At 34.2% G+C, this 24918-nt stretch overlaps 1 protein-coding gene across 5 annotated transcripts in view; it reads left to right on the forward strand.

The window, feature by feature from the left end:
* The window catches only part of Hydr1 (abhydrolase domain containing Hydr1), a 106940-nt gene that overhangs the window by 4692 nt on the left and 77330 nt on the right, over positions 1–24918 (forward strand). For all 5 annotated transcript variants that reach the window (XM_075377414.1, XM_075377427.1, XM_075377421.1 and 2 more), the window contains one exon: positions 24410–24531. In XM_075377414.1, coding sequence (XP_075233529.1) covers positions 24410–24531 — 122 coding nt within the window. The remainder of the gene's footprint in view (positions 1–24409; positions 24532–24918) is intronic.

The following is a 24918-nucleotide window of genomic DNA, read 5'->3' on the forward strand; positions in this document are numbered from 1 at the left end:
TAGAATTCTATACAGAAGAATTGAGAGGAGAGTGGAGGAAGTGTTAGGAGAAGACCAATTTGGTTTCAGGAAAAGTATAGGGACAAGGGAAGCAATTTTAGGCCTTAGATTAATAGTAGAAGGAAGATTAAAGAAAAACAAACCAACATACTTTGCGTTTATAGACCTAGAAAAGGCATTCGATAACGTAGACTGGAATAAAATGTTCAACATTTAAAAAAAATTAGGGTTCAAATACAGAGATAGAAGAACAATTTCTAACATGTACAGGAACCAAACAGTAACAATTGAAGAACATAAGAAAGAAGCCGTAATAAGAAAGGGAGTCCGACAAGGATTTTCCCTATCTCCGTTACTTTTTAATCTTTACATGGAACTAGCAGTTAATGATGTTAAAGAACTATTTAGATTCGGAGTAACAGTACAAGGTGAAAAGATAAAGATGCTACTATTTGCTGATGATATAGTAATTCTAGCTGAGAGTAAAAAGGATTTAGAAGAAACATTGAACGGCATAGATGAAGTCCTATGCAAGAACTATCGCATGAAAATAAACAAGAACAAAACAAAAGTAATGAAATGTAGTAGAAATAACAAAGATGGACCACTGAATGTGAAAATAGGAGGAGATAAGATTATGGAGGTAGAAGAATTTTGTTATTTGGGAAGTAGAATTACTAAAGATGGACGAAGCAGGAGCGATATAGAATGCCGAATAGCACAAGCGAAACAAGCCTTCAGTAAGAAATATAATTTGTTTACATCAAAAATTAATTTAAATGTCAGGAAAAGATTTTTGAAAGTATATGTTTGGAGTGTCGCTTTATATGGAAGTGAAACTTGGACAATCGGAGTATCTGAGAAGAAAAGATTAGAAGCTTTTGAAATGTGGTGCTATAGGAGAATGTTAAAAATCAGATGGGTGGAAGTGACAAATGAAGAGGTATTGCGGCAAATAGATGAAGAAAGAAGCATTTGGAAAAATATAGTTAAAAGAAGAGACAGACTTATAGGCCACATACTAAGTCATCCTGGAATAGTCGCTTTAATATTGGAAGGACAGGTAGAAGGGAAAAATTGTGTAGGCAGGCCACGTTTGGAATATGTAAAACAAATTGTTAGGGATGTAGGATGTAGAGGGTATACTGAAATGAAACGACTAGCACTAGATAAGGAATCTTGGAGAGCTGTATCAAACCAGTCAAATGACTGAAGACAAAAAAAAAGTATCTTTTGGTGATGCACAACCACTGGCTTCTGAATTCTTTGGCTCATCTGTCAATTTTAATGTTACTGGTTGTACCTACTTCCTGTAATTAATGCTAATGACCTATTCAAAAATTTCCCCTTGTAATCTTTTTGTCCCTTTTGCAGTTTATATTTACTTTTATGGTTTTCTTATACCCAGGTGGTGTGAAGTTTGTTGCTTGTAAAAATAGGTAGCTGTTTTTATCATCTTATTCACTCTTTGAGTATTGTATGATCTTTCATTTACCTATAAGAACAAAATAGGTGTACTTTAATTTACATTTTTTGACAATCTTCGAGTTTGTGTAACACAATTAAAGAATATGATGTAGATACACCACATAACTTACTTGTATGCCTATTAAATTATGTGTACACATTTTTTTTTTTTAAATGAAAAGTACATAAATTTTATTTCATTAATAACTTATGAAAGTAAGTTATTAAGTAAATAACTTAATTTATGTTATTTTTAAGTTAAAAATAACTTATGATATATTTCTTTTATTATTATTATTATTATTATTATTGAATTATTATTTATTGTATTTTTTTTTACAATCGGGGGTTAATAATTATTTAAATTAAAAAAAAAAGTTAAAAGAAAAAATGAGATTAAGTTGGATTGAACTGATGTGCCGTCCCTTGTAAGATACAAATATTTTAACTAAAATTTTAATTGGTTATAACTTTGGAACCAATGAAAATAAGTAATCATATATCGTTTTAAAGCCCCCAGTGAGGGCCTGTTACTGCAGTTAAGAAAAAGTCAAATTTTTTTTATTTTTATTTTGGGTTTTTTTTGTACATTTCGGTCCAGTCGATTGCATTCAAAAGGGGGAGGTGCACGACTAGGTTACTAGTTGGGTACAACTATGTTGCAACTGTCCAAAATCCAAAATTTCAACATTCTACGGCTAATTGTTTTAGTTATGCGAGATAAATACGTACGTACAGACGTCACCTGTAATTTGATTCTGAATTAGTAATTCAATAGACCTACACAATTTTATTTTCTGGCGAATAAGGCATTATTTTATTATTTTTAGGATTGCTTAATCTTTTTTTTTTTTTTTAATAAAATTAATAATGATTTTGCTATTTATAACAGAATCATTATATTATGATCTTGTTACATTATTATGTAGGCCTGTATATAATACGAGGGCGGTTCAGAAAGTAACCATTTATACTTATCGTGGAGATGGGTGGTGGGGATAGAGCCGCCATTTAACCCACCGGCTTGGTCTAGTGGTGAATGCGTCTTCCCAAACCGAGAGTTCCAGCGTTCAGGTCCTACGAAAGGCTTATTTTTACACGGATTTGAATACTAGATCGTGGATACCGTGTTCTTTGGAGGTTGGGTTTCAATTAACCACACATCTTAATAATGGTCGAACTGAGACTGTACAAGACTACACTTCATTTACACTCATACATATCATCTTCATTCATCCTCTGAAGTATCATCTGAAAGGTAATTACCGGAGCTAACAGGAAAAAAAGCCGCCATCTTGGTGTCAAAAGTTTCTACACTAGTATGCATCAAGCTGTCGTAGCGTATGGACTGTGATTTTTCTACTTTGTTCGTTGTCAATTATTGAAATGTGCGCTTCAATAAAAAATCCCGCGAGTTGTGATGTGCGTTCAGTGATTAGGTTGTTACTGGCAAAAAACCCCAAACCAATTGAAATTCATCGGCAACTTTGTTAGGTGTTCGGAGATAAAATAATGAGTGAAGGTGGAGCAAGGCAGTGGTGCATTCAGTTTAAAAATGGCCGCACCAATGTTCATGATGAGGACCGCAGTGGTCGGCCTAGCCTTGTGACTGATGAACTGACGGCGAAAATCAACGATAAAATTCGTGAAAATTGCCGCATTACGATTACGGAACTTTCGCTTCATTTTCTCCGAATTTCTCGAAGTTTACTGCATGGAATTGTATCTGGGAAGCTTGGTTATCACAAGTTTTGTGCAAGATGGGTGCAAAAATCTAAGACGGTAGATTTCTACAGAGAAGAAATTGAAAATCTTGTGCATTGTTATGATAAGTGCCTCAGTTTAAATGCCGACTATGTAGAAAAATAGTTTAAGATTGTCCCTTTCAATTATATATAAAAATATTTCTTTTTTTTTATTTGATTATTTTTTTTATTTCAAAGCGTAAGTTACTTTCTGGACAGCCCTCGTGTATTCAATATTTATGATTTATGTTAATAAGTATGATAAAAAGAATGTAATGTATAATAATTAATATAAGTGAAGCACAATTCAATTCTTATACTAAGAAATAAGAAAATGTTATACATTTGAAGTTCTACATGTGGAGTGCTAAAACAATAAATTCTACACATCTTGCTGGTTACAGTACCTTTTTCCACTTATTCGGAATACATCTCTGAAAATACTATTCATTCCAACTGAAAAAATTTATCATGAACCATTGGTCAAGTCATTGTGGCCTGAAGTTTCAGTGTTCTATTTAAGTATAATTCTAGTAAGTATAATTGTTCTATTTCAATATATTAAAAGTAGTTCTCGTAAAACGTTTTTATGAATCCCATTGTTTTTTTGCTTATACCGCCCTTTACTCTGCAATAATTTTAAAATTTTATTTACTATTAAAGACAGCTTTTAGGTCCAGAAATAAATTACAGTTATATTTTTGATAATTGTAGTATTTATCTTTCTGTAGTTTTTTAACCATCCTTCAAAATGTTGACAAGAAGGTTTTCAAGCCATGATTCTAAACAAATTACTCTGTAATTATTATCAATGATTTTACTGCTATTTCTTTTTTATGGTTCGAGATAAATACTAAATATATTTTAGAATTTCCCCACCTACTTTCATGACATGAAAAAATAAAATTCATTTTCGTCTTTGATTTCTCTTGTTATTTATCTCAGAGTATTTACCTATATGTCTATACACTTGTTGACTTGAAAGAATGCAGATAGGGTGCCGTTACATGTGATCGTTAAACTATAGAAGAAAAATAAATCACAGTTGAGGATCTTATCGTGATTTTTTTTTATATAGATCGTCGCCTGTCCAAGGAGGAGGTGGTTTTGTCTCTTTACGAGAGTAAAACACAGAATTGGATGATATAAAATTCTAGTCTGAGCGCAGGTTTTTGTTCAAAACTGGAAGATGTGATGCCCAAAGGTATCACGTTGTATTCGAAATTGGGCCTACTTTGTTTAACAATTTTTTTGCTTAGGGTAGGTTGTTTGTGGATTTCTCTTCTTGTATATTCAGGGATTACATTGATGTTCTGAGATGTTTTAAGTGTTGTAGATTTGATCATTACGCAAACTTCTGTCAATATGCTTCATTTTGCGCCTTATGATGACTAGGGTCATCAAACGTGAAGTGTTCTAAATCGCCTGAGGCTTCTACTTGTTTTTGTTGATAGAAGGAAAAGCAATATCACTCGCCGTCTGTCCTCACAGAATGGCAGTGTCGGGCTTTCACCGACTAAAACCCCCTCGGTCACACACGAAGACGGACCCGCCGAAAAGCATAACCCAATCTTCGGTGCGAATTGCAGGAACAATAGTCAGAAGGAGATGGCAACGTAGGGGAGTCCCAGGGGAATCAACGGAACTAAGCTACCCCCATCCACTACCGGTCACGGACGAACGCACCCTCACCACCATAAGCTGCTCCTCCATTCCACTCTTGTCTCTTCCCCGCGATAATGCACATCGCCATGACGCGAGAAGCATGATTGTCGGACTGAAAGAGGCAACAGGGACTCAGTGGAGTCCCACGGGCATCAACAAACACCCATGTCGATATGTGAACCTGGTTTGCCACTGGTTCAGAAGAATATCATAGGACAAGGTCCTATACCTCCTACGGTAGCAGACATCCCTGAATCTGGCCAGCAGGTAAATCGGCGGCGAACCGGCAATAATGAACGCCGCCTTCGACGATACCGTCCTGTACCCAGGGTAGATTCAGGTTCTCGGAAAAAATCTTTCTCTGAACTTCAGTATTCAAGGCCCTTATTCAATCAAGGAACCCCATACAGCATTATCGAGTTCGGTCAAATGAATACGTCGTTTAGACAACCTAGGACCGCGAACATTGCTAATTGGGAGCCTGCTCAGCGCGGTCACAGTCTTCTCTGTCCTCATCGCGGCTTTGGCAATATATCTCCGAAAGGAATGCCTCTCGTCTAGCCAAACCCCGAGGTACTTTACCGGAGTAACGGGAAACACAGACACACCCTGCACCCGAAAAACGATAAGCTCCAGTCTCCGTTTGCCGACCATTTCCAGCACTTTGGTCTTCCCCGGGACCAGTTCCAGCTTTTTATCGAGTAGCCAGCCACTGACTAGCTCGATGGTCTCGTTGCCCCTGTCTATCACTCCTCAGGTAGGCTTCAATCACCTTACCTGCAAGCAACTCGAAGATCGACGACCATAGTAGGCTGTTGAAAGCATTCCTAACGTCAAAGAAGATGAGTGCCGGAATGTTTCTCCTGTGTCTCGACCTTACCTCGCCCGGGCCACCACGCTTATAACGCAGTTAGCCGTGTCGACCGTCAAGAAGCCGCCTGAAATCCGAATATGTTTGGGCTTAACTCACCGCATCTTTTGATGTTATTCACTAAGTTGAACAACCAACATCTTTTCAAATAACTGTATAAAGTTGTTGATAAAGTAGAGTGGCGTATAGGCTAAAGGGTCATCAATAGGACATCCCTTCTTGCTGATCAACACCAGCCTAGACTCCTTTCAGTGGTCTGGTGTCCGCTTGTTTACCAGGACGTGGTTGAATGCTTCCAACATCTTATATGATGCCGCGTCAACCACAAACCTGACCACTTCAACCGGAAGACCATCAGGCCCAGTACTTCATCCACCGGCTGGCGGCAATCAGCTTTTCAAGATAAACCGAGGAACATTTTCGGCAACAATATTCCTCTATTCTGATGACACCATCTGTGGGAAGAGCGCAGCCACACAACGTTGCAGCTGACCATCCATAAGTACCGGCAGGCAGCCTTCGCCCGAATTTCTTGGTGACGATCTGGTATATCCGTCCCCAGATTTCACCATCGATTTCTTCACAGAGCTGCCTCCAAAAATTCTTTTTGGATCCGGAGATAGTCAGCTTGTACTCTTTTCTGACCTCAACGAAACAGGCTCTTGTCTCTTCGTTCCTAGCGAGATCACTCCCTCGGTTTAACCTCTGAAACCGCTTCTGTACTGTCCAGCAAGCCCTCCTTAACTCGTCCATCTCAGCCGACCACCAGTAGATCCTCTTGACTCCCGTAGTCTCACAGATCTCCGTGACCGCCTCAAGGATGTCCGGACTCATCTAATTCTCCTGACGTAGCCTAGAAGCGATTAGATCCCGAAATCTGACGCAGCCTTCTGTAGACACTACCACCCCGGTCGTCACCATTCCTCGTCAGGACAGCGGCGTGCACCTCGAAAAGGATTATGTGGTGATCGCTCAGAGAGAACTTATCGGAGACCTCCCAAAAGCCGACTCTACGCGCATGGTCAACGCTGACAAGAGTCAGATCAATCCGTCGCGACCATCTGTTTATTAACAATAAACTTAATCCAATTAAGAACACTGTGTAACCGTGAAGCTTCTCATGCAGAAATAACCGTTGATAGGAGGTTATTATTTTCCGTTTACAAATAGGTCACAGTAGACTCACTCATAGATACCTGATGACTCTACAGATGCATCCGTTTGTGCTCGCTGCAATTTGCTACTAACGGTGCACCACACCCACGTGGATTGCATCTGTTATGCGGCATTTGTCGCAAGTTTAAACGAGGGGCTACCATGCGAACTATTCGCATATTGTCAATTTTTACTTCCTTGAACGAAGTAAAGGAAGTATTGTGATCGCGAAACATTTCGGTTTTCAGATTTCAACGGAAATATCCATTTTGACCATCCCTGAATCCATTTTGACTAGTTTCGGGATGACGTCCGTACGTACGTACGTATCTCAAAAAAACGTAACTCAAAAAAGATTAGCCGTAAGATGTTGAAATTTTGGATTGAGGACTGTTGTAATATCTAGTTGTGCACCTTTCCTTTTGATTGCAATCGACTGAACTAAGAGTGTCCAAAAAACTCAAAATCCAAAACAATTTGGATTTTGGAATTTCTCTTAAATGCAGTAATAAGCCCTCATAGAGAGATTTTCAACGATATATCGTTGTATATCATAAATGATATACAAGTGATTGGTTCCAGAGTTATAGCCAATTAAAAATTTAATTAATGAAATATTTGGATCTTACAAGGGTAAGGCACATCGATTCGAATCAGACTTCATTTCCTTTTCTTTTTTTTAAATTTCAATCCATTGATTTTATTAATAATTATTTGCCTCTTATTAATTGTTATTGCCAATTAATTGTAAAGAAATTTTTACGATAAATAATAATAAAAGAAAAAATATAAAAAAATATCAGAAGTTATTAATGAAATAAAATTTCATTAACAGACATTCATTAACTGTTTGGAACGCTTTGTTATTACTGTTTATTTAACTCGGTTTCGTGTATCTGTAATATGTCTGAAGTATTGTATATTTGTAATTTTAAGCAGAGCCGATGAAGAATCAAGCTTTCTGTCGCCATGAATTTATGACGATGTTCGGTTCCCGAAATGAACGGGAAATGAATCATGAACGGTTTCACCTGTTCGATTGAACCTTGTATTATTTTCACGGTATCTGCAGCTAATGTGCTACCGTAAATATAGGACGTATTATTGAACATAATACATCCCGTGACAGGAGAGAATATTACGTTGATGAAAACGTATATCGATGTAATATGTTTGGTATTAACAAATTTGATCGTAAGGTAAATTGTTGATTTATCATCTAAGATTAGTAATAAATTAATGATGTGAGTTATTTCTGTATTGCTTTAACGTATCGTCTTTTGTGTTAAAGAGAACATAACCTGCTTTATCTAGCGTGCAGTTGCTTCCGACTGAACGTTGAACATCGCCCTTCCTGACCGACAAAATTGTAGATATTTTTATTCGAAAAAAAAGTTCAGAGTCCGTCGCTTTAACGATCCCTCGTTAATTTTTACAGTACTCGCATTGTTGTTCGATTTTAGATAACATTTGCAAATTTTGTGACGCAGTTATTTTTCTTTATTGATCGGCTGATTTATTCGTTTTTAATATATCCTTATCGGTTGATAACGATAACGAAAACCCTGTCGTCCAAATGCTAGGCCGAGAGTTGTCAGAAGTGTTTTCGCCGGCCAAATCATATTTTTTCAAAGAAAATGTGATTTAGTTGTGTTTATTATTTTCCCTTTTTTCTTTAGGTCGTTGCTTTCTTTGAATTTTCGTGTTCGACTTAATAGCTAAAAAATGGGATCTGCGATAACATTATATCCACTATGAGAAGAAAATTATATGTAAACTTGTGTATCGTTTGACACCGAGCCCTGTGTACTCGGAAGTAATTTAATTAATGTTCTAATGATCATAAATTTGTACCTTGCACAAAGTTCTATAATTTTTTGTCGATGATGTAACAATGTTGTATAGTTTTCCCGAGTGAAAACTTCCCTTGACCTCGAATACCTATACACACATTAACATTATATACCCTTTCTTTTTTCTTTGAGATAATACTTCAGAGGATGAATGAGGATGATATGTATGAGTGTAAATAAAGTGTAGTCTTGTACAGTCTCAGTTCGACCGTTCCTGAGATTTGTGGTTAGTTGAAACCCAACTACCAAAGAACACCGGTATCCACGTTCTAGTATTCAAATCCGTGTAAAAATAACTGACCTTACTAGAACGCTGGAACTCTCGACTTCCAAATCAGCTGACTTGGGAAGACCGTTCACCACTAGACCGACCCAGTGGGTTAACATTATATACCCGACTGAACGGAAACTTCACGCTTGCAGGAAATAGATTTTATATTCGAATTAAATAAAGTCATTTTAATTAACTGTTAAATTTAATTTAAGTCTGAATGTAATTTAATATAATTACAAATAAATGTGTTAGCATATTACCTCTCAATAGGAGTTACATATTTTTTTTCTGTTTTTTCTTATCTATCTTAAAATTAAACTTTACTCTTTAACGATCAATTTCTGAAATAAATTTTATACATATGAATGTATGCACGATTGGAAGAGCAGTTATAGCTCATGTACGTACTGTATTTCTGTTTGGAAAAGTTGTATATCGCGGTAGTATTTTTAATATAAAATGCTACCGCGAAGAAAATACTACTCTATATAAGAAGAAATATAAATTTCTTTTTTGCTTTTATTTACAAATAAATCTAACTTGTCCTTTTAAAAATGTTTTCATTATTATCTGTGGAGATGAGGACGCCTGCCGGGGTTTCAGAGCCGGTCTCATGCGGTTAGATATGGCTCTTTCTCTTCACTTCTGCTAAAGTAAGTTAAACGGTTACCTGTCGATTGTAATATTGCAGGTATTTTATACCACAGTATTACACCGGCCTTGAATGGCATGTAGATCAACAGAAACTTGTAACCGCTTGAACTAAAACCGATAAGTCTGTTGCCCTTTAGGATAAAGCTGGAAATGATGAAAGTGATAAAACCTATCGTGACCGCAGCGGAAAAAAATTTTCCGTCTCCGTCGCGTATTTTACCGAATGGTTTTTGATTTTACGCGGAAGAATTCCTCTAAAAGAACGTAGTTTATTTTGCTGACTTTGTCAGTCGTTTGAAAACTGCTTCGTTTGGATGAACTTGCAGAGTAAAACCTTAAAATTATGGAAATAAAAAATAAAAAGCTTTCTGACCGACGTGAACGACAACGTTCGTTAATCTGAGTAAACTTTTTAAGTAATTACCTTCATCCTCCCAAACGTTTTATTTGTGTGAACAGGGAAATGATGGACAGTCTGTTACAAATTATCTTGTCTTATTCCTGTGATCAAATCGTCAGGCTTCTGCGGTGAATTAAATTATCTAAACAAAAAAAAAAAAAAATCAGCGTATACGTGGACCGGCATATAATTAAAAACTTAGGTAATTTCATCATTAAATGAGAACAGTAATCGATTAACACTCGTTTTACTGAAATCGACGTCCGCGTTATGATGCGTAAAGGTAAAAACCATACCGATATCTTTGTCATCTTATTAAGATGTTTCTGTTACCAACAACAGCCCATTTTGTCAACCGATGTCGTTCTCATTTAGCAGTAAATTATGAAGTTTCATCGCTTGCAACAGAAAAATCATAAATACTGTGATATGAGTGTAGTAGTACCTTATTATAAAACAACTTAGAGAAGGCCACAATGCCGAGCTACGGCATCATATTTAAAATCAGCAATTAAATGTATTTTTATGAACTATTATTAAACGTGCTTTGATGTTTGTGATCTGACCTATTCAAAACAAAGGAGAGGTCCTTAGATGCGTAGCCTTTATCCCCGACCACATTTATATCTGCATCTGTATTCATATTATATAGTTTACAGTGATCGTGTTGCCGTTCGTTCCGTTTCATGTGGAAAGGGACCCGTTTCATGACCGAGCCGGCCATTATCCGCTATCGTTCTATTCAGTTAAAGTTAATTGCAGCAAAAGAAAGCCTTCACTCGTAAGTATAATATCGCTTAAAAAAACATTCTGCGTATTTTAAACCACGTTCAACGTACTAATAAATATGACGTACTATGCTTTTGTCGTACATTCGCATGACGTATGCGCGTCTTCGATGGTGAAAATACTTATTTTGATCGTTTTTGTATATAGCACTATGAATAGTTACGGACATAAAATTTTAACATAGCTTTTTTTACATATTTTTAGGATTTATTGTTTTGAGTTGGAAATTGAATTTCCTTTCAGTCCATGAGCTAAAAGCTCAAAGTCGTATCCGCTTACCCACCGGATCGGTCTAGTGGTGAACTCGTCATCGCAAATCAGCTGATTTTGAAGTCGAGAGTTCTAAGGTTCAAATCCAGATTTCAATACTAGATCGTGGATACCGGTGTTCTTTGTCGGTTGGGTTTCAATTAGCCACACATCTCAGGAGTGGTCGACCTGAGACTGTACAAGAGTACACTTCATTTACTCTCGTACATATCATCCTCATTCATCCTCTGAAGTAATCCTGACAGTGGTTCTGGAGGCTAAACAGAAAAAAAAGAAACTTAAATTGAGACTAAAGCCCGTCTTTTTAAAATATCCAATCGAACACTACCGGTTAACGGTGCTTTGGTCGAAGAACTGCAAATTATATTCACGTAAGTTACTGCATATATATGTACAAGTAAGCATACCATGTATTGTGCATTATTTTTTATCTCATCGCATTGAATAACCGATTTTAGAGATACTAAACGTATGCAATTGTCTTTTTATTTTCATAACTAATTTTGAAATAGTATTCACATAATTCATTTTTAATGAATTTTCTGACGAATTTATTGCAGTCGTTTCGCTATGCGCTCTCCGAATCGTCGTCTGCATCCACTTTCAAATATTTTCCGCTACATCTGAGGTAAAAGACATCTGATGATAAAACCTGTTATATTGTTAGTTCTTCTGAATAAAGTCTCCGAGGCTCTTTATAAGATACTATTCAGTCGAACTTCTCCGAAATAAAGTGTAAAGCATCTTCAATAAATACTTAATTCTTTAAATTTGTCGTCGTTTAAAAAAACGCACAAGAATTTTTTTTATTTAAAGAAACCTAGTCGCTTTATAAAAAAAGTAATAAATAAAATAGTCATTTAACATGTCATATTCATTTGTTAAAATTAAATATTTAAAAAAAAATCTGCGTTTGATTTTTGTATATTCTGTAATTATTTTAGCGATGCGGTTAACTTAGACGAACTTTATCAGATATACCCTTTTATTTTGAAAATAAATTATTTTGAACTAGGGTAGGTTTCATTACAATAATTCATTAAACATATCTAAAGGTAATTTAAATAAAATATATCAGAACAAAATAAATATTTCTGACGTTTAAATATAAATTAATAAAAAATATATTTTATATGTAAGTTTCCGTAATTAAATCCACGATTTAGTTCACTTGAATAATGATGACTAAAACTTGTAGTCATTTTTGCCGCTTTATTAAAAATATTTATAAATCGAAGATTTAAACGAAAGTTTCTGAATTATCTAACAACCCAGATGGATAGTAAGTAGTATATAGCTCTAATTAATGGCACGAATATAATTCCTTACAACCCTCGAAGAGGATCTGTAGTAGTTTTCTGGATGACTACGGGTCATAACTGCCTTGCAGAACATTTTTTCAGGATGAAAATACTCGCATCTTCTGTGTGTGTTATCCGTAGAAGTGAAAATTCTGTTATGAATCGGGGACATTTAAGAGTTTCTAAAGAACTGATTGTTTGTTGTGTAGAAACATCTGATGGAAAATTGTACTGAAAGGCCAGAAATCTAATGACTCTGTAACAATAGATTAAGCGTTGAAATAATAATATAATAATGACAAATTTGTATCGTTAACTTTAATTAAGATATCGTTTGAAGTAAAGATATAGTGAAAGGTTTAAGGCATTGAAATATTATTGACTTCGTAAATTGTTAATTATGCTCCTGTGCATTATTTATGCAATAATTTTTTGATCGATACCACTGAACTCTGATATTAGGCAAGTAAACTATTAAGTAAGTAACGATTAAGAATAAAAAATAAAATACAGAGATTAGACTATTGTATGTTTAGCAAAATTAAGGTTGTTTAATATAAAAGAACACGGAAGAAAACTAAAAGTTAGAATCGAATATTATTTAGCCTTTATTATCTTACCTTACATGTCGCATGACGATGATGTAGTTAAGTACGACCGAAGGACACTCGATTGCCTTTTTAAATTCTACACGTGCGCTAGTTATAGAAATATAACTTCGAAATAACAATGAATTGAGATAGTTAGGATGCGATCGGTTGAGAGAAAGTAGTGAATCGGTTACATGTTTTCGAAAGACAGTATTATTCTTTCTCACAAATGAATAGTTATTACGTAAAGAATTTAAGTTGCCGCGTAACTGAAATCATGCCGTCCCTTCATTCGACTACTGTGAAACTACATTCTGCGGTTTACGTACGGTGCTCGGTGGTAATACGGTACAATTCATGTGTTAAATTACATTCGTTTTTTAAAGCTTTAACGCCCAACTCGATGGAAGTAGATCTCTCAGAGAGCATACCGCTTCCAGCACAGAAAGGAAACTACAGCGAGAACCGTCTTCATCCCGGAAAGTAAATCATGTGCTATTGAAATTATTTTGTTTCAGTGTTAATTATGATGATCTTCATATCGAATAATTTTAAGTATGGTTTATATTAAAAATAAATATGATGTGGACACTATATGACTTCCTTGTACGCCTATTAAATTACATAACACTTTTTTTAAATGAAAAGCACGTAACATTTTATTTCAACCTGATATTTTTTCATATTTTTTTTATTGTTGAATTATTATTTATTGTAATTTTTTTTACAATCGGAGGTTAATAATTATTAATAAATCAATATATTTAAATGATAAAAATTAAAAAAAAAGGAGATGAAGTCGGATTTCAACCGATGTGCCTTCTTCCTCTTGTAAGATCCAGATATTTCATTAATTAAACTTTCATTTGGCTATAACTCTGGAACCATTGAAAATAAGTACCGCTTATAATATATCGTTGAAAAGCTCTCAATGAGGTTACTGCAGTTAAGAAAAAGTCTAAAATCCAAATCCTTTGGATTTTGGGCTTTTTTTGGACACTTTTGGTCCAGTCGATTGCAATCAAAAGGGGAGGTGCACAACTAGATGTTACAACAGTCCAAAATCCAAAATGTCAACATCTTACGGCTAATTGTTTTTGAGTTATGCGAGATATACACGTACGTACAGACGTCACGCCGAAACTAGTCAAAATGGATATTTCCGTTGAAATCTGAAAACCGAAATTTTTCGCGATCACAATACTTCCTTTACAAAAAAAAAATTGATAGATTTCTATTTAACTATTACAAATATTTGGAAGATAACTCTGAATATATTCATCTCAATTCATCATACAGTAATAAATAAAAAAAAGAACGGTAATAATATATAAATCAAGATTTGAAATTAAGTAATTAAACTGCATTTTAAGACATTCTCTTATGTGCAGAAGGGCTTACTTCTTATTTTTCGGAGAAGTTATTTTATTTTTAATATTTGCTAATTTTTTCTCAGGAATTGTAAAGTTCAGTGTAATTCGTTAAGATCTGCATTCATGAAATCAAAACGCTTATTAATCATGTTGTCAGTTCACCTTGACTTCTCATAACCGGTCTACATGCTTATAAAATTACGTTCGATAAGCCTAATTAGGTTTTTGTGTCTTAGAGAGTTTGAATTCTGACGTTATTTTATTTTTGTAGTTTTAGTGTTCTCAACGTTTTAAGTATAAGTGTTTTTCTCGTTCGTTGTACATATTAAGGAAACGTATTTCGCTTCAGAAATTAATTCGTAAATTAAATTATTTATGGAATCAAAGGGCCTATTATGTTAAACATCTTGTCGGGTCAATGGCTGTCTTGACCTATCACAACCGGTTCGCATGCTTATCTTATTACGGTTTTTTTTTGTGTTCGCATGTTTTCTAAATTCTGATAACCGTTCTATCGTTGTAGTTTTATTTTTATTACTTTTTTTTTATTTGATATGTGATCCGCGTAGATTTTATTCAATATTCTAGACTCAGAATATTTTGAATCGCTTTGTCCATGAAACGTAAACGATTTTTTAAGTACCGGTTTTTAACCTTTCTTTTTCCTGTTTAGCCTCCGGTAACTACCGTTTAGATAATTCTTCAGAGGATGAATGAGGATGATATGTATGAGTGTAAATGAAGTGTAGTCTTGTACATTCTCAAGTTCGACCATTCCTGAGATGTGTGGTTAATTGAAACCCAACCACCAAAGAACACCGGTATCCACGATCTAGTATTCAAATCCATGTAAAAATAACTGGCTTTACTAGGACTTGAATGCTGTAACTCTCGACTTCCAAATCAGCTGATTTGGGAAGACGCGTTAACCATTAGACCAACCCGGTGGGTCCGGTTTTTAACCTATTTTTTCTGAATGTATTACTTGTTAAGACGATGAAATAAACTACATTGATAAAGAATAACGATAAAAAATTGAGATCAACCCTCATATGTTGTAAAATTTCTCACTCATTCTTTGCCGATTTATCAGATTTAATTTTTTTAATAAAATATTATGGTAAAAAATTGTTTTTCTTGCAACTAGCTACTACAGTTAACAACTTTTTTTTTTAATAGAAACGTTTATTTTTATTTTAAAAAAGTAGCTAAAATAGGAAATGCATATAATAATTAAAAATAACTACTACTTTGATAGGAAGGAAGTGAGTGATATTTAAAACTAGGGGTGGGCATGAATAAAATGAGGAAGTGCGTGACCAACCGTCAGTTCGGACGATGTACCTTTTGTCAGGAATGGTTAGATGGCGCATGTCATCTAAGCAGTAGTCCTCTGTAGGGGAATAGAATTTTCTGGATGATTTCATAAGGAGTTAAGTGTACATTATGGGAATTGCTCGTGTTGTATGATGGTGGGAAGCCACTCGTTTTACAGTTCTTGATGACTCGGACCGTTGAAAAATAAGTCTCCTAGTGTTTAATTGTTTAAAGATCCCCTTTAAGATCCTGCAAAGCGATCAAGCGATCTCACGGCCACGACTACCGCTCCTGGATACGGACCCCAAAACAACTTTGTTGTTTTGAAGGTGATCGAGAACGCGAAGTATTTTTAACGTACAAAATTTCTTGAATTCATTAAAGATGTTAGGAAGTTTGTTCTACGGCGATTCTGTCAGGTGATAAAAGTTTAATTCAAAATTTCTTTTATAAAGTTCTGTGAAAGGTAGATGATATATTGTGCCGGCAGTTAAAAGATTGAAGGAAGATCAAGCTTTACTTTAACTTCCGATTCGTCAAAATAGAACTTATCTTTTTCGATATAGAAAATTAATTTTTTTACATCCTGGTCTCCGTATCAAAAAGTATTTTTACGATAAAATTTTCGGTTTCACAGAAACAAAACAAAAATCCGATACCTCTTCTGCGGAAACGAAATGGTGGATAAATGAAAAAAGAACTGTTTTAACGGAAAGAGTTTCATCATTCTACTGATATAATGAATCGAGTTTGGGGAATAATGGCGGTTAAAGGGCTATTGATGTAAGTGTTGTTCTGTGCAGTAACGAACGAACGAAGCCAAACCGATGAGCTTTCAAACATCTGCCTAAAAAAATATACTCCTATAAATTACGGTAATTAAATTCATTATATGTTGCTACATCGTTCCTGTAAATGACTTTGTAGAAATGTGTTGAAATATAGAAAAGTGGGAGAATTGACTTGGGTGTCAGTTGCAGAATTTACTTAATGATTTTGTGTGACTATGATTGTAAACACTTTAAAAATCTGTTTTAAAATAAATGTTAATTTCTACGTTTCATTTCAAAGCGCCTTCGTTTTAATCGTAATTTCTACTTTACCAGCCATCAGAAAGCGGTAAAATTTCGTGTTTCCGTTTTTGATATTGAACAATTACGCATGTGAAGTAAAGATTTTTTTTCTCTCGATTTTACGATTAATATTTGGGATGACACGAAAAAGATGCATGCAAGAAACGTTTAAGTTTTAAATAATTTTTAAATCCTTGCCACGGATGAAATCCTTGGTACTATTATAGACGATATAACCCGGTGATACATATAAAACAAAACACTTCATAGAAGAAATTTTTTCCAGGACACCGGCGCTCGATGATTTTCGAAGTTACAGTACAGTCTTTTTTTGTTAAATGTTTCTAAGGTAAAATCTTTTCTTATTCGGATCTCCGGGAAAAGTGACGTGAAAAGCTGTGGCGATCGACTGTTGGAATAGAGTAGAGAGATGTTAATAAGATTTGAATAGGCACATGGAATATAAGAAAGTTGTTGCAAACGGAAAATTAAAAAAAAAAAAAAAAAACATGAAAATAAACAGATTGAATATAACCGGGATAAATGAAGCGAGATGACAAGAAGTTGATAAAAACACCATCGGAATTATAATGTATTGTATGGAAAAATAAACGAATAGATAGAAATACATTTGTAATAAGAATACATTGTAATATGTACATAAATCATAACAAAAATTATAATGATAAATATAAATTAAAATGATTATGACGATCGCGAATAACGTTTGTGGATACCAACTAAAATAAGAATTTCTACTAAACTGCAAGGAATCTTTACTGTTATTGTAAAGAGTAAGACATTTCAAGAAGCACGGATTTGGGAAGCTCGTTTGTACGTCTATTTCGCAGTGAGCTCTATGAAGTAATTGTATCTTTCTCTATTAGACGGTAAGGTTTGCTAGTAATTTTGATAGAAAATCTTCATTCCTTCGTAACCTCCTTGCTAATTAAAATTACGAAACTAATTACATACCGTAACAATATTTTTAAAACAACCAGCTTAGAGGTAAAAATACCCTACTTTTTATTGAGAGTCCAAATATCAAGTTTTGTGAAAATAGTCGCCGTATCAAACCGACCATCAGAAAAAAAATTAACACTAAATAACATTTTCCTCAGAGGTATTTTTCGATAGTAATTTCTTTAAATGTCTACGTTCTTTAAATAAACTTATGAAAAGTTAAAATATCCAGAATATAGGCAATAAACATACAGTTAATGGCGATAATGGTACGGTTTATGGTAATAACTACATTTCGCACAGGTTTTATCCAAATAAAATGAAATTTTCAACTGTACACTTGAAAATAACGAGGTTTAATGTAATAGCGAGATCAGATTTTTTCATCAAACAGTTTGTGACATATAACTCTTCTTACGAACAGTGCATTGCAATAATAATAAGTTAAAATTCTTTGGTTACTTTTTCATTCAGCTGTACGTCTTTGTAAATCTGTAATAGTACGAAAAAGTCTAGAAATTTTACAATACCTAAATTCTAAATCATAGCGTTTTCAGAACACGTGCTCGTGTGGAATCCACGAAAAAATATTTGTTTTATGACGTATTCTGATGCGTTTTTCTACTGTTTGTGGCAGAAACGTTATCAAAAAGCCGATATAATCTTACTTTGATCTGTGTTTCTCTGCTTGAGAATTATCAGAGTACTCCCGGGTGAAGCTGGAACTTATCACGTAAGCTAACATTTTGTATTTGGGAATATTAAGTGGATTTTTGTTGTGAAGAAATGGCTAGGCGGATTGATAATAATTAGCATTCTGATCACTTTGCTAAAAACACATTTCAACAGAACTTGCAGATTATATCTTTTCAAACCGAGGATCTGGAAAAATTTAGATAGCATGTTTTGTTTTACAAATTCCATCTCACTGCTGACCATTTTTTACCCGTTTTAATTGAATTGATATTTTTCAAATCTTAAAATTATATAATAGCTCACATCACACACCGCATGTGATTCAGAATTTTCTTTTTTGAATGAAACTAAATCGGTTGAACCACCGGATGCTTTTGTGTTGATTTTCACGTTTACAGAGGTATTTATTCTCTTTCATCATGTTGTTCCTACTCTCGAAGGACCTGATGAGTAATCTCATTTTCCTGCAACATAACGTACACTTGAAGGGAGTCTCTCGTCACCAAAAGAATCATTGTTCGAGATGTCTACAACGATGAGGTCTGACAATTATATCGATCCAGTAATTTCCTCAGTCCGTAACTTCGTCCCTTTCACCTTTCAATCCTGATCATAACTGTAAACAAAAAAAGTACGTGAGGTACACAACTCTTAGTATATAAAAATAACAATAAAATTATTCTTTGTACGATTAACCTCTTTACATTTCATTTAAAACGTTGATTCTTGACCGGTCATATAATATACAAACGATTAAGTAATTGAAACGTATGCGTATTTTTCTTTTGATATGCTGTAAAAAATAATTGTTTAATAATAATTATTTTATAACAATGCATTCGATTCATAACATTCGAATTGAGTCGCTAAACTCCAACTTTATTTACTTTATATCACTTATATAGGCCGCCCTCGCACTTTTTGTAATTAGGAAAATTAGTTAAATCCGGGCTTGTGACCAGGCCGTTCGAGGTAATGTGATAGTTTACAACTATTTCGATCTCTGTACCACCTCGTCAAAGGCCCGTTCACACATTATAAACAGATTTAGAAGTCTTTCGACTGCACCAGTGACCTTAAATCATGGTTTTCGGGTCTTTCGATCTCGCCAGAGACCTATTTTCACATTCAGCATTCACGCCGCAGACCGCTTACGTACCTAATGTGGGTAGCAAATAAATCAAGCGATTTTGTCGGGCCTAACCAAATAGCGATTACTTTGCAACATGCCTAATAAAAGGTTTTAGGTAGGTCGAAGCCGGATCGGATGGCCCATCGGTAAGCTCAGATGGGCTGTGTTTTCCTAAGTTAGCTGTCAAGTATGCTTTATTTGCTGGACGCTTAAATCAGCATGTCTTAAGCTCTTTCCCGTGATTAAAATATGAAAAGGTATCTCCAATCGACATCTAGTTTGTTCTCGGCAAGTTTTGATTATTAAAGATCTCTGGGAATCGAGAAGGTCATTGAAAGAACGAAGTAGAGGATTGGCCACATCATGGAGCTTTTATTTGCCGATACCTTTATTTTCTATCTTTTATCTCCCACCTATTTACTTTTCTTTTTCCCTCTGGGGTGTACCACTCGGATAATATTTTCTATGCTTGGTTCATTAGCAAGGATATATCATCAGCAGACTTCAATCCTGATTTATTAATACAACAGAGAATAAAACACATTTTTCACGCTTTTACTGTATCTATTACGATAAATCTGATCGTAAATTAGAAGTAAAAAAGAAGAATGATTAATTTAAACACTGCTTTAGGATTATTACATGATCCTAAAGCAGGATAGCTATATAAGCAAGATAAATAGATAGGACACAAATATCCTAAAGCAAGGTAGGATATAAAGCAGGATCCTACACGGTTTTTTGTTGTTTTTTTTTATTTAACACTGCTTTAGGATCCTGTAATGATCGTGAAGCATTGTTTAAATTAACTGTTAGCAGTTTACTAAAAAATAAAAAATGCACTATAAAAGTAGTAATAGCATTATTGTTGACTATCTATTTAAAATAAAATAAGCAAGAGAACGCAGAAAACCCGTATACAGATCTTTTATTTGAATACTATTTATTTTATCGAAAAATAAATACGCATTTTCAGTATTAAACGATCATCAAAAGTTACAAAGAATTAATAAAAATAAATTAAAGAAGAAAAGAAAAAACTCAGAAATAAAAAATCAATAAAACACAAGTCTTTCGTAGCAGTAAAAAAAACTTATTTGAATAAAATAAATCTAAAATGAAAACTAAAATATATTAATATAACCATAATGTAATAGAAAATAAACGTTTATCTCAAGTAATTAAAACTTCTGCCGAAATATCGCGTAATGTAGACATAGCATAAAGTACGGAAAAAACGAGAAAGTCTTCCATCCAATGAGTCTAGGGCTATAGTGAAGAGAAACTACATCTAGTGCAATAAGTATTATCCATATAGCATTTTGCCTATTTTATTTCATTTTATAAACGTGTTAATTGACTGAACAGGAAGTTAAATAAATAATGTGTTGACTATCAGTCTGTTAATCATTATTAATTCGGTAAAACCGTTGAGAAATAAGACAGTAAATTAGATGACCGTGAGGTATAAGGTATTTGGTATGGCGTAACCCACCGGGTTGGTCTAGTGGTTAACGCGTCTTCCCAAATCAGCTGATTTGGAAGTCGAAAGTTACAGCGTTCAAGTCCTAGTAAAGCCAGTTATTTTTACATGGATTTGAATACTAGAACGTGGATACCGGTGTTCTTGGGTTTCAATTAACCACACATCTCAGGAATGGTCGAACTGAGAATGTACAAGACTACATACTTCATTTACACTCATACATATCATCCTCTGAAGAATTATCTAAACGGTAGTTACCGGAGGCTAAACAGGGAAAAGAAAAAAAAGGTATGGCAAGTTCTGATGTGTAGATTTACATCGGTTTGCAGCATAGGTTATTTGGGAATCTTCTTCATTCTACTGCAGCAATATAAAGAGGAAACGTTAAAGTAGAAATAAAGTAATAATTTGATAAGGGCGTTTCCTATTAGCTTAATCTACGTATTTTACAGTTCTCGCTAAAATTTAATTTCCACCATTCTCTTATAAAAACAAAAATGAATTCGAATGTAATATTTGAAAAATTGTTTTTTTCTGAGTAAAATTAACAGGTTCATTGATTTTTCTGTTAATTACGCTATCTTCGCGATGTCGAAAACAGATCTTCTTATACTGCCTTACCTCCTAAGAATCGGTACAAAAACTATACGTGTATAAGAAATTGTTCAAATTGAGCGAACGCTGTAAAAAAGCATCTATAAATGTGCGAGTAGTTAATAGAAAATATTTGTGATTCTTTTCGTTTATTTTGTTTGTACATGAAATCAATTTGTTAAAGAGAAAGAATTACGGTTTTTGTGTTCTTTTATAAATTTGACTTGCCTCACACACAATCAGGTACTGAAACTTATCCGTATCGGTTCAGAAATGATTAAGGAAAATTGCTGTTTACTTTTTATTTTTATAATGCTGTGAGGCCACTTCCTTAATTATTTTTTGGTGTAAATTAAATTTCAAACTCTGCAGTTATGAGTAAAACGATAAAACGCAGAAACTGGACAATCTTCTTCTTTTTTCTCGATGTTGCTTGTAAGTAGACCTTAAAAATCAAATCGTGCTCTACAACCGAAGAAAATTGTTTTGTTGAGCTGGTAATATCAAGATCGTTTTATGAACGTGAAGCAGACACGGTCAAATTAATGACTGATCTGCAATTATCCTCCGAAAGATTATAATTACTCCAAGTCGTATTGAGGAAATTGGGCGGACGCATTTGAGAATTACAAACAATTGAAAATACCCCGAAAAATGAAAAAAAGATTTCTTCTAAAACTGCCAGATACCCGACTTAAAACTTAGATTGATTGTATTCGCACGAATACCGCAACAGTATCATAAAAAGGTGGTTTTAAAAATTTTAGGCGTGTCATTAAAGGTCTAAAGATCGCTGAATGCCTCCTCGAGTAATGACAATTTTTCAGAGTATCTTTTCTTTAACAGAAATGCATGTTCATTCTCTCTTAGATATGTATTTAATCAGAAAAAAAATATTTTTCCTAATTCAGTTTCAGGATGTATCTTCTTAATCTATCTAAATCGTAATTTTCCCTTTGATATTACTTCCTGCCACACCAGTTGCAGAAATAGTACTTCTTTCCTAGTCATATTTGAAGCGATTCTTTTGATCGAGTCGATGTGTGTTCTCAGTAAGAGATCGTACAAGGTGACGATTGACTACGTCAATATCAACGACTTGCCGGCCTCCGTGGCGCGAGTGGTAGCGTCTCGGCCTTTCACCCGGAGGTCCTGGGTTCGAATCCCGGTCAGGCATGGCATTTTTCACACACGCTATAAAAAATTCATCTCAGCCTCTGCGGAATGAATTGCTTGAGTGCGGACCCGGAACAAACCAAAAAAAAATATCAACGACTTGCCGGCCTATGTGGCGCGAGTGGTAGCGTCTCAGCCTTTCATATGGAGATCCCGGGTTCGAATCTCAGCCAGGCGTGGCACTTTTCACGCACGCTACAAAAATTGTTATTCATCTCTTCCTCTGAAGCAATACTTAATGATGCTTACAAAAAAAAATATATATATCAGCTATTTCTAGTCGGTGATCTGAAAAATTAACTCGAGGAATTTCAGTGTTGTAAAATCAATTTTCTTGAATATAGCTGCTAAAAACTAAGTTCTTATAAAGAAGGTAAACCTTTTTTTCTACTGATCTTCATCGATCCAGTTCCGTAACGCCTAGAGTTTGTAGCTAGTGGATCGAAGTAAGTCAACGGATTCGAGTATAAATTTTGTATTTCTCCTTGTAATATTTTACTTTATATCGGTCTGTTGAAAGCTTTAAGATCGAAAAGATTAGTTACGTAGTCCTTATATCATCGAATCCGTAAGTAAGTGGATTTATCGGATCGTGATGCCCATTTTAAAAATTTACCGATTTTTAAGTACTTTATTTTTAACCATTTTGTGACAGCTGTTAAAGTTTTTACATTGTTCGTATTAATTTTACTCCATGAACTTTTAAATGCTAAATATAAATGTTTTTGATTTCAAAACGCGGTAGCCGGTTAATATGTAAAGTACTTCAAAAGAATTGTATTATTCTCCTGTAGAAATGTTTTTGTTGGCTTATTGTGGGGAAATTTACTAATCTGACAATAAACGAAAATTTGGATGGACATGAGTAAAAACTAGGACGCAAGAACATAATCATTATTACAAATTTGTGAAGATGTAAAGAGAAGTCAGGGGTGTTTCGATTAATAAATAAATATTTCATTTAGATCGGTACATAATTAATATAAATTTCATAGATCGAATAAGGAACGGGTAGTTACTTCACGGAAATTATTTGAAGATATATTATAGTTTATGTACGTTTAAAAATATGAGAAAATTCTTTGTTTTTAGTTGATGTCATTAACAAAGGATTGTTGACTAACAGGAGAGGTAGAGTTCTTAGCCGTTGAATGAAAATGGCTTTTCATGCGCAATCCTTTTTCTGCCCGATGTTAAGTGAAATTATATAAATACGTTCGTAACACGGTAGTTATAAAACTTGTGGTTCAGGGTAAAAATAGTTACATTTTTACCTAGGAAAATTAAAGTAGCTCTGCTTACGAAAACGCTTATGCTGAGTTTTAAGTTTCGTTCAAATGCTTCTTTGTTCTCAGATAAATCGCATCTGATTGTTCGACGTAACATACGTGTGTATTATTCGCATATATTTTCTTTCTATTAAAAAATATTTGTTCTCCACCAACCTTCATGACACTGGTTTCCCATTTTTTAAATCCACAGTAGCTTAAATAAATATTTTTATTAGTTAATTTGTATGTATTTATATCATTTGTGTGTAATAATTTTTAATCGTTTATGTTTAGGTGCTGGGATGATGGAGTGGTTTATTTCATCAGTCGGTTTAGTTTCTTCCATACCACGATGGTATATTTGGTCTGTATTTGTTGTCGGCTTTATCACCTATTACCTGTGTGAGGTAGTCAAGGTAACAAAATGGTATTGATTTGTAATAGTTAATGATTTTGATTGTTGAATTTTTTAATAGACGCGACTTTTGTATTTCCAAGGATATTATGAACTTGTGAAGTTCACAACTTTTGCTACTTTAAGTCAAATTATTCAATAAATCATCTATTTTTATCAAACATCCACTTTGTGATGGACTGAAATAAAATAGAACCTTGTGTTCTATTTTAGTATATTAATATTATTTATACACTAATATCTGTGTACAATTTATGTGATTCTGTATATAACAAATAAATTTCATTTCATATCCAGGCCGGGATAAGCTTCTTGGTACTTTTAAAATTTAATACTACTGTTTCTCAATACCATCTACCACCACATCTTTTTAGTTTTAGTTAGTAGC

This window comes from Lycorma delicatula, chromosome 1 (assembly GCF_047948215.1).
Source record: "Lycorma delicatula isolate Av1 chromosome 1, ASM4794821v1, whole genome shotgun sequence".
NCBI classification, from domain to species: Eukaryota; Metazoa; Arthropoda; class Insecta; order Hemiptera; family Fulgoridae; genus Lycorma; species Lycorma delicatula.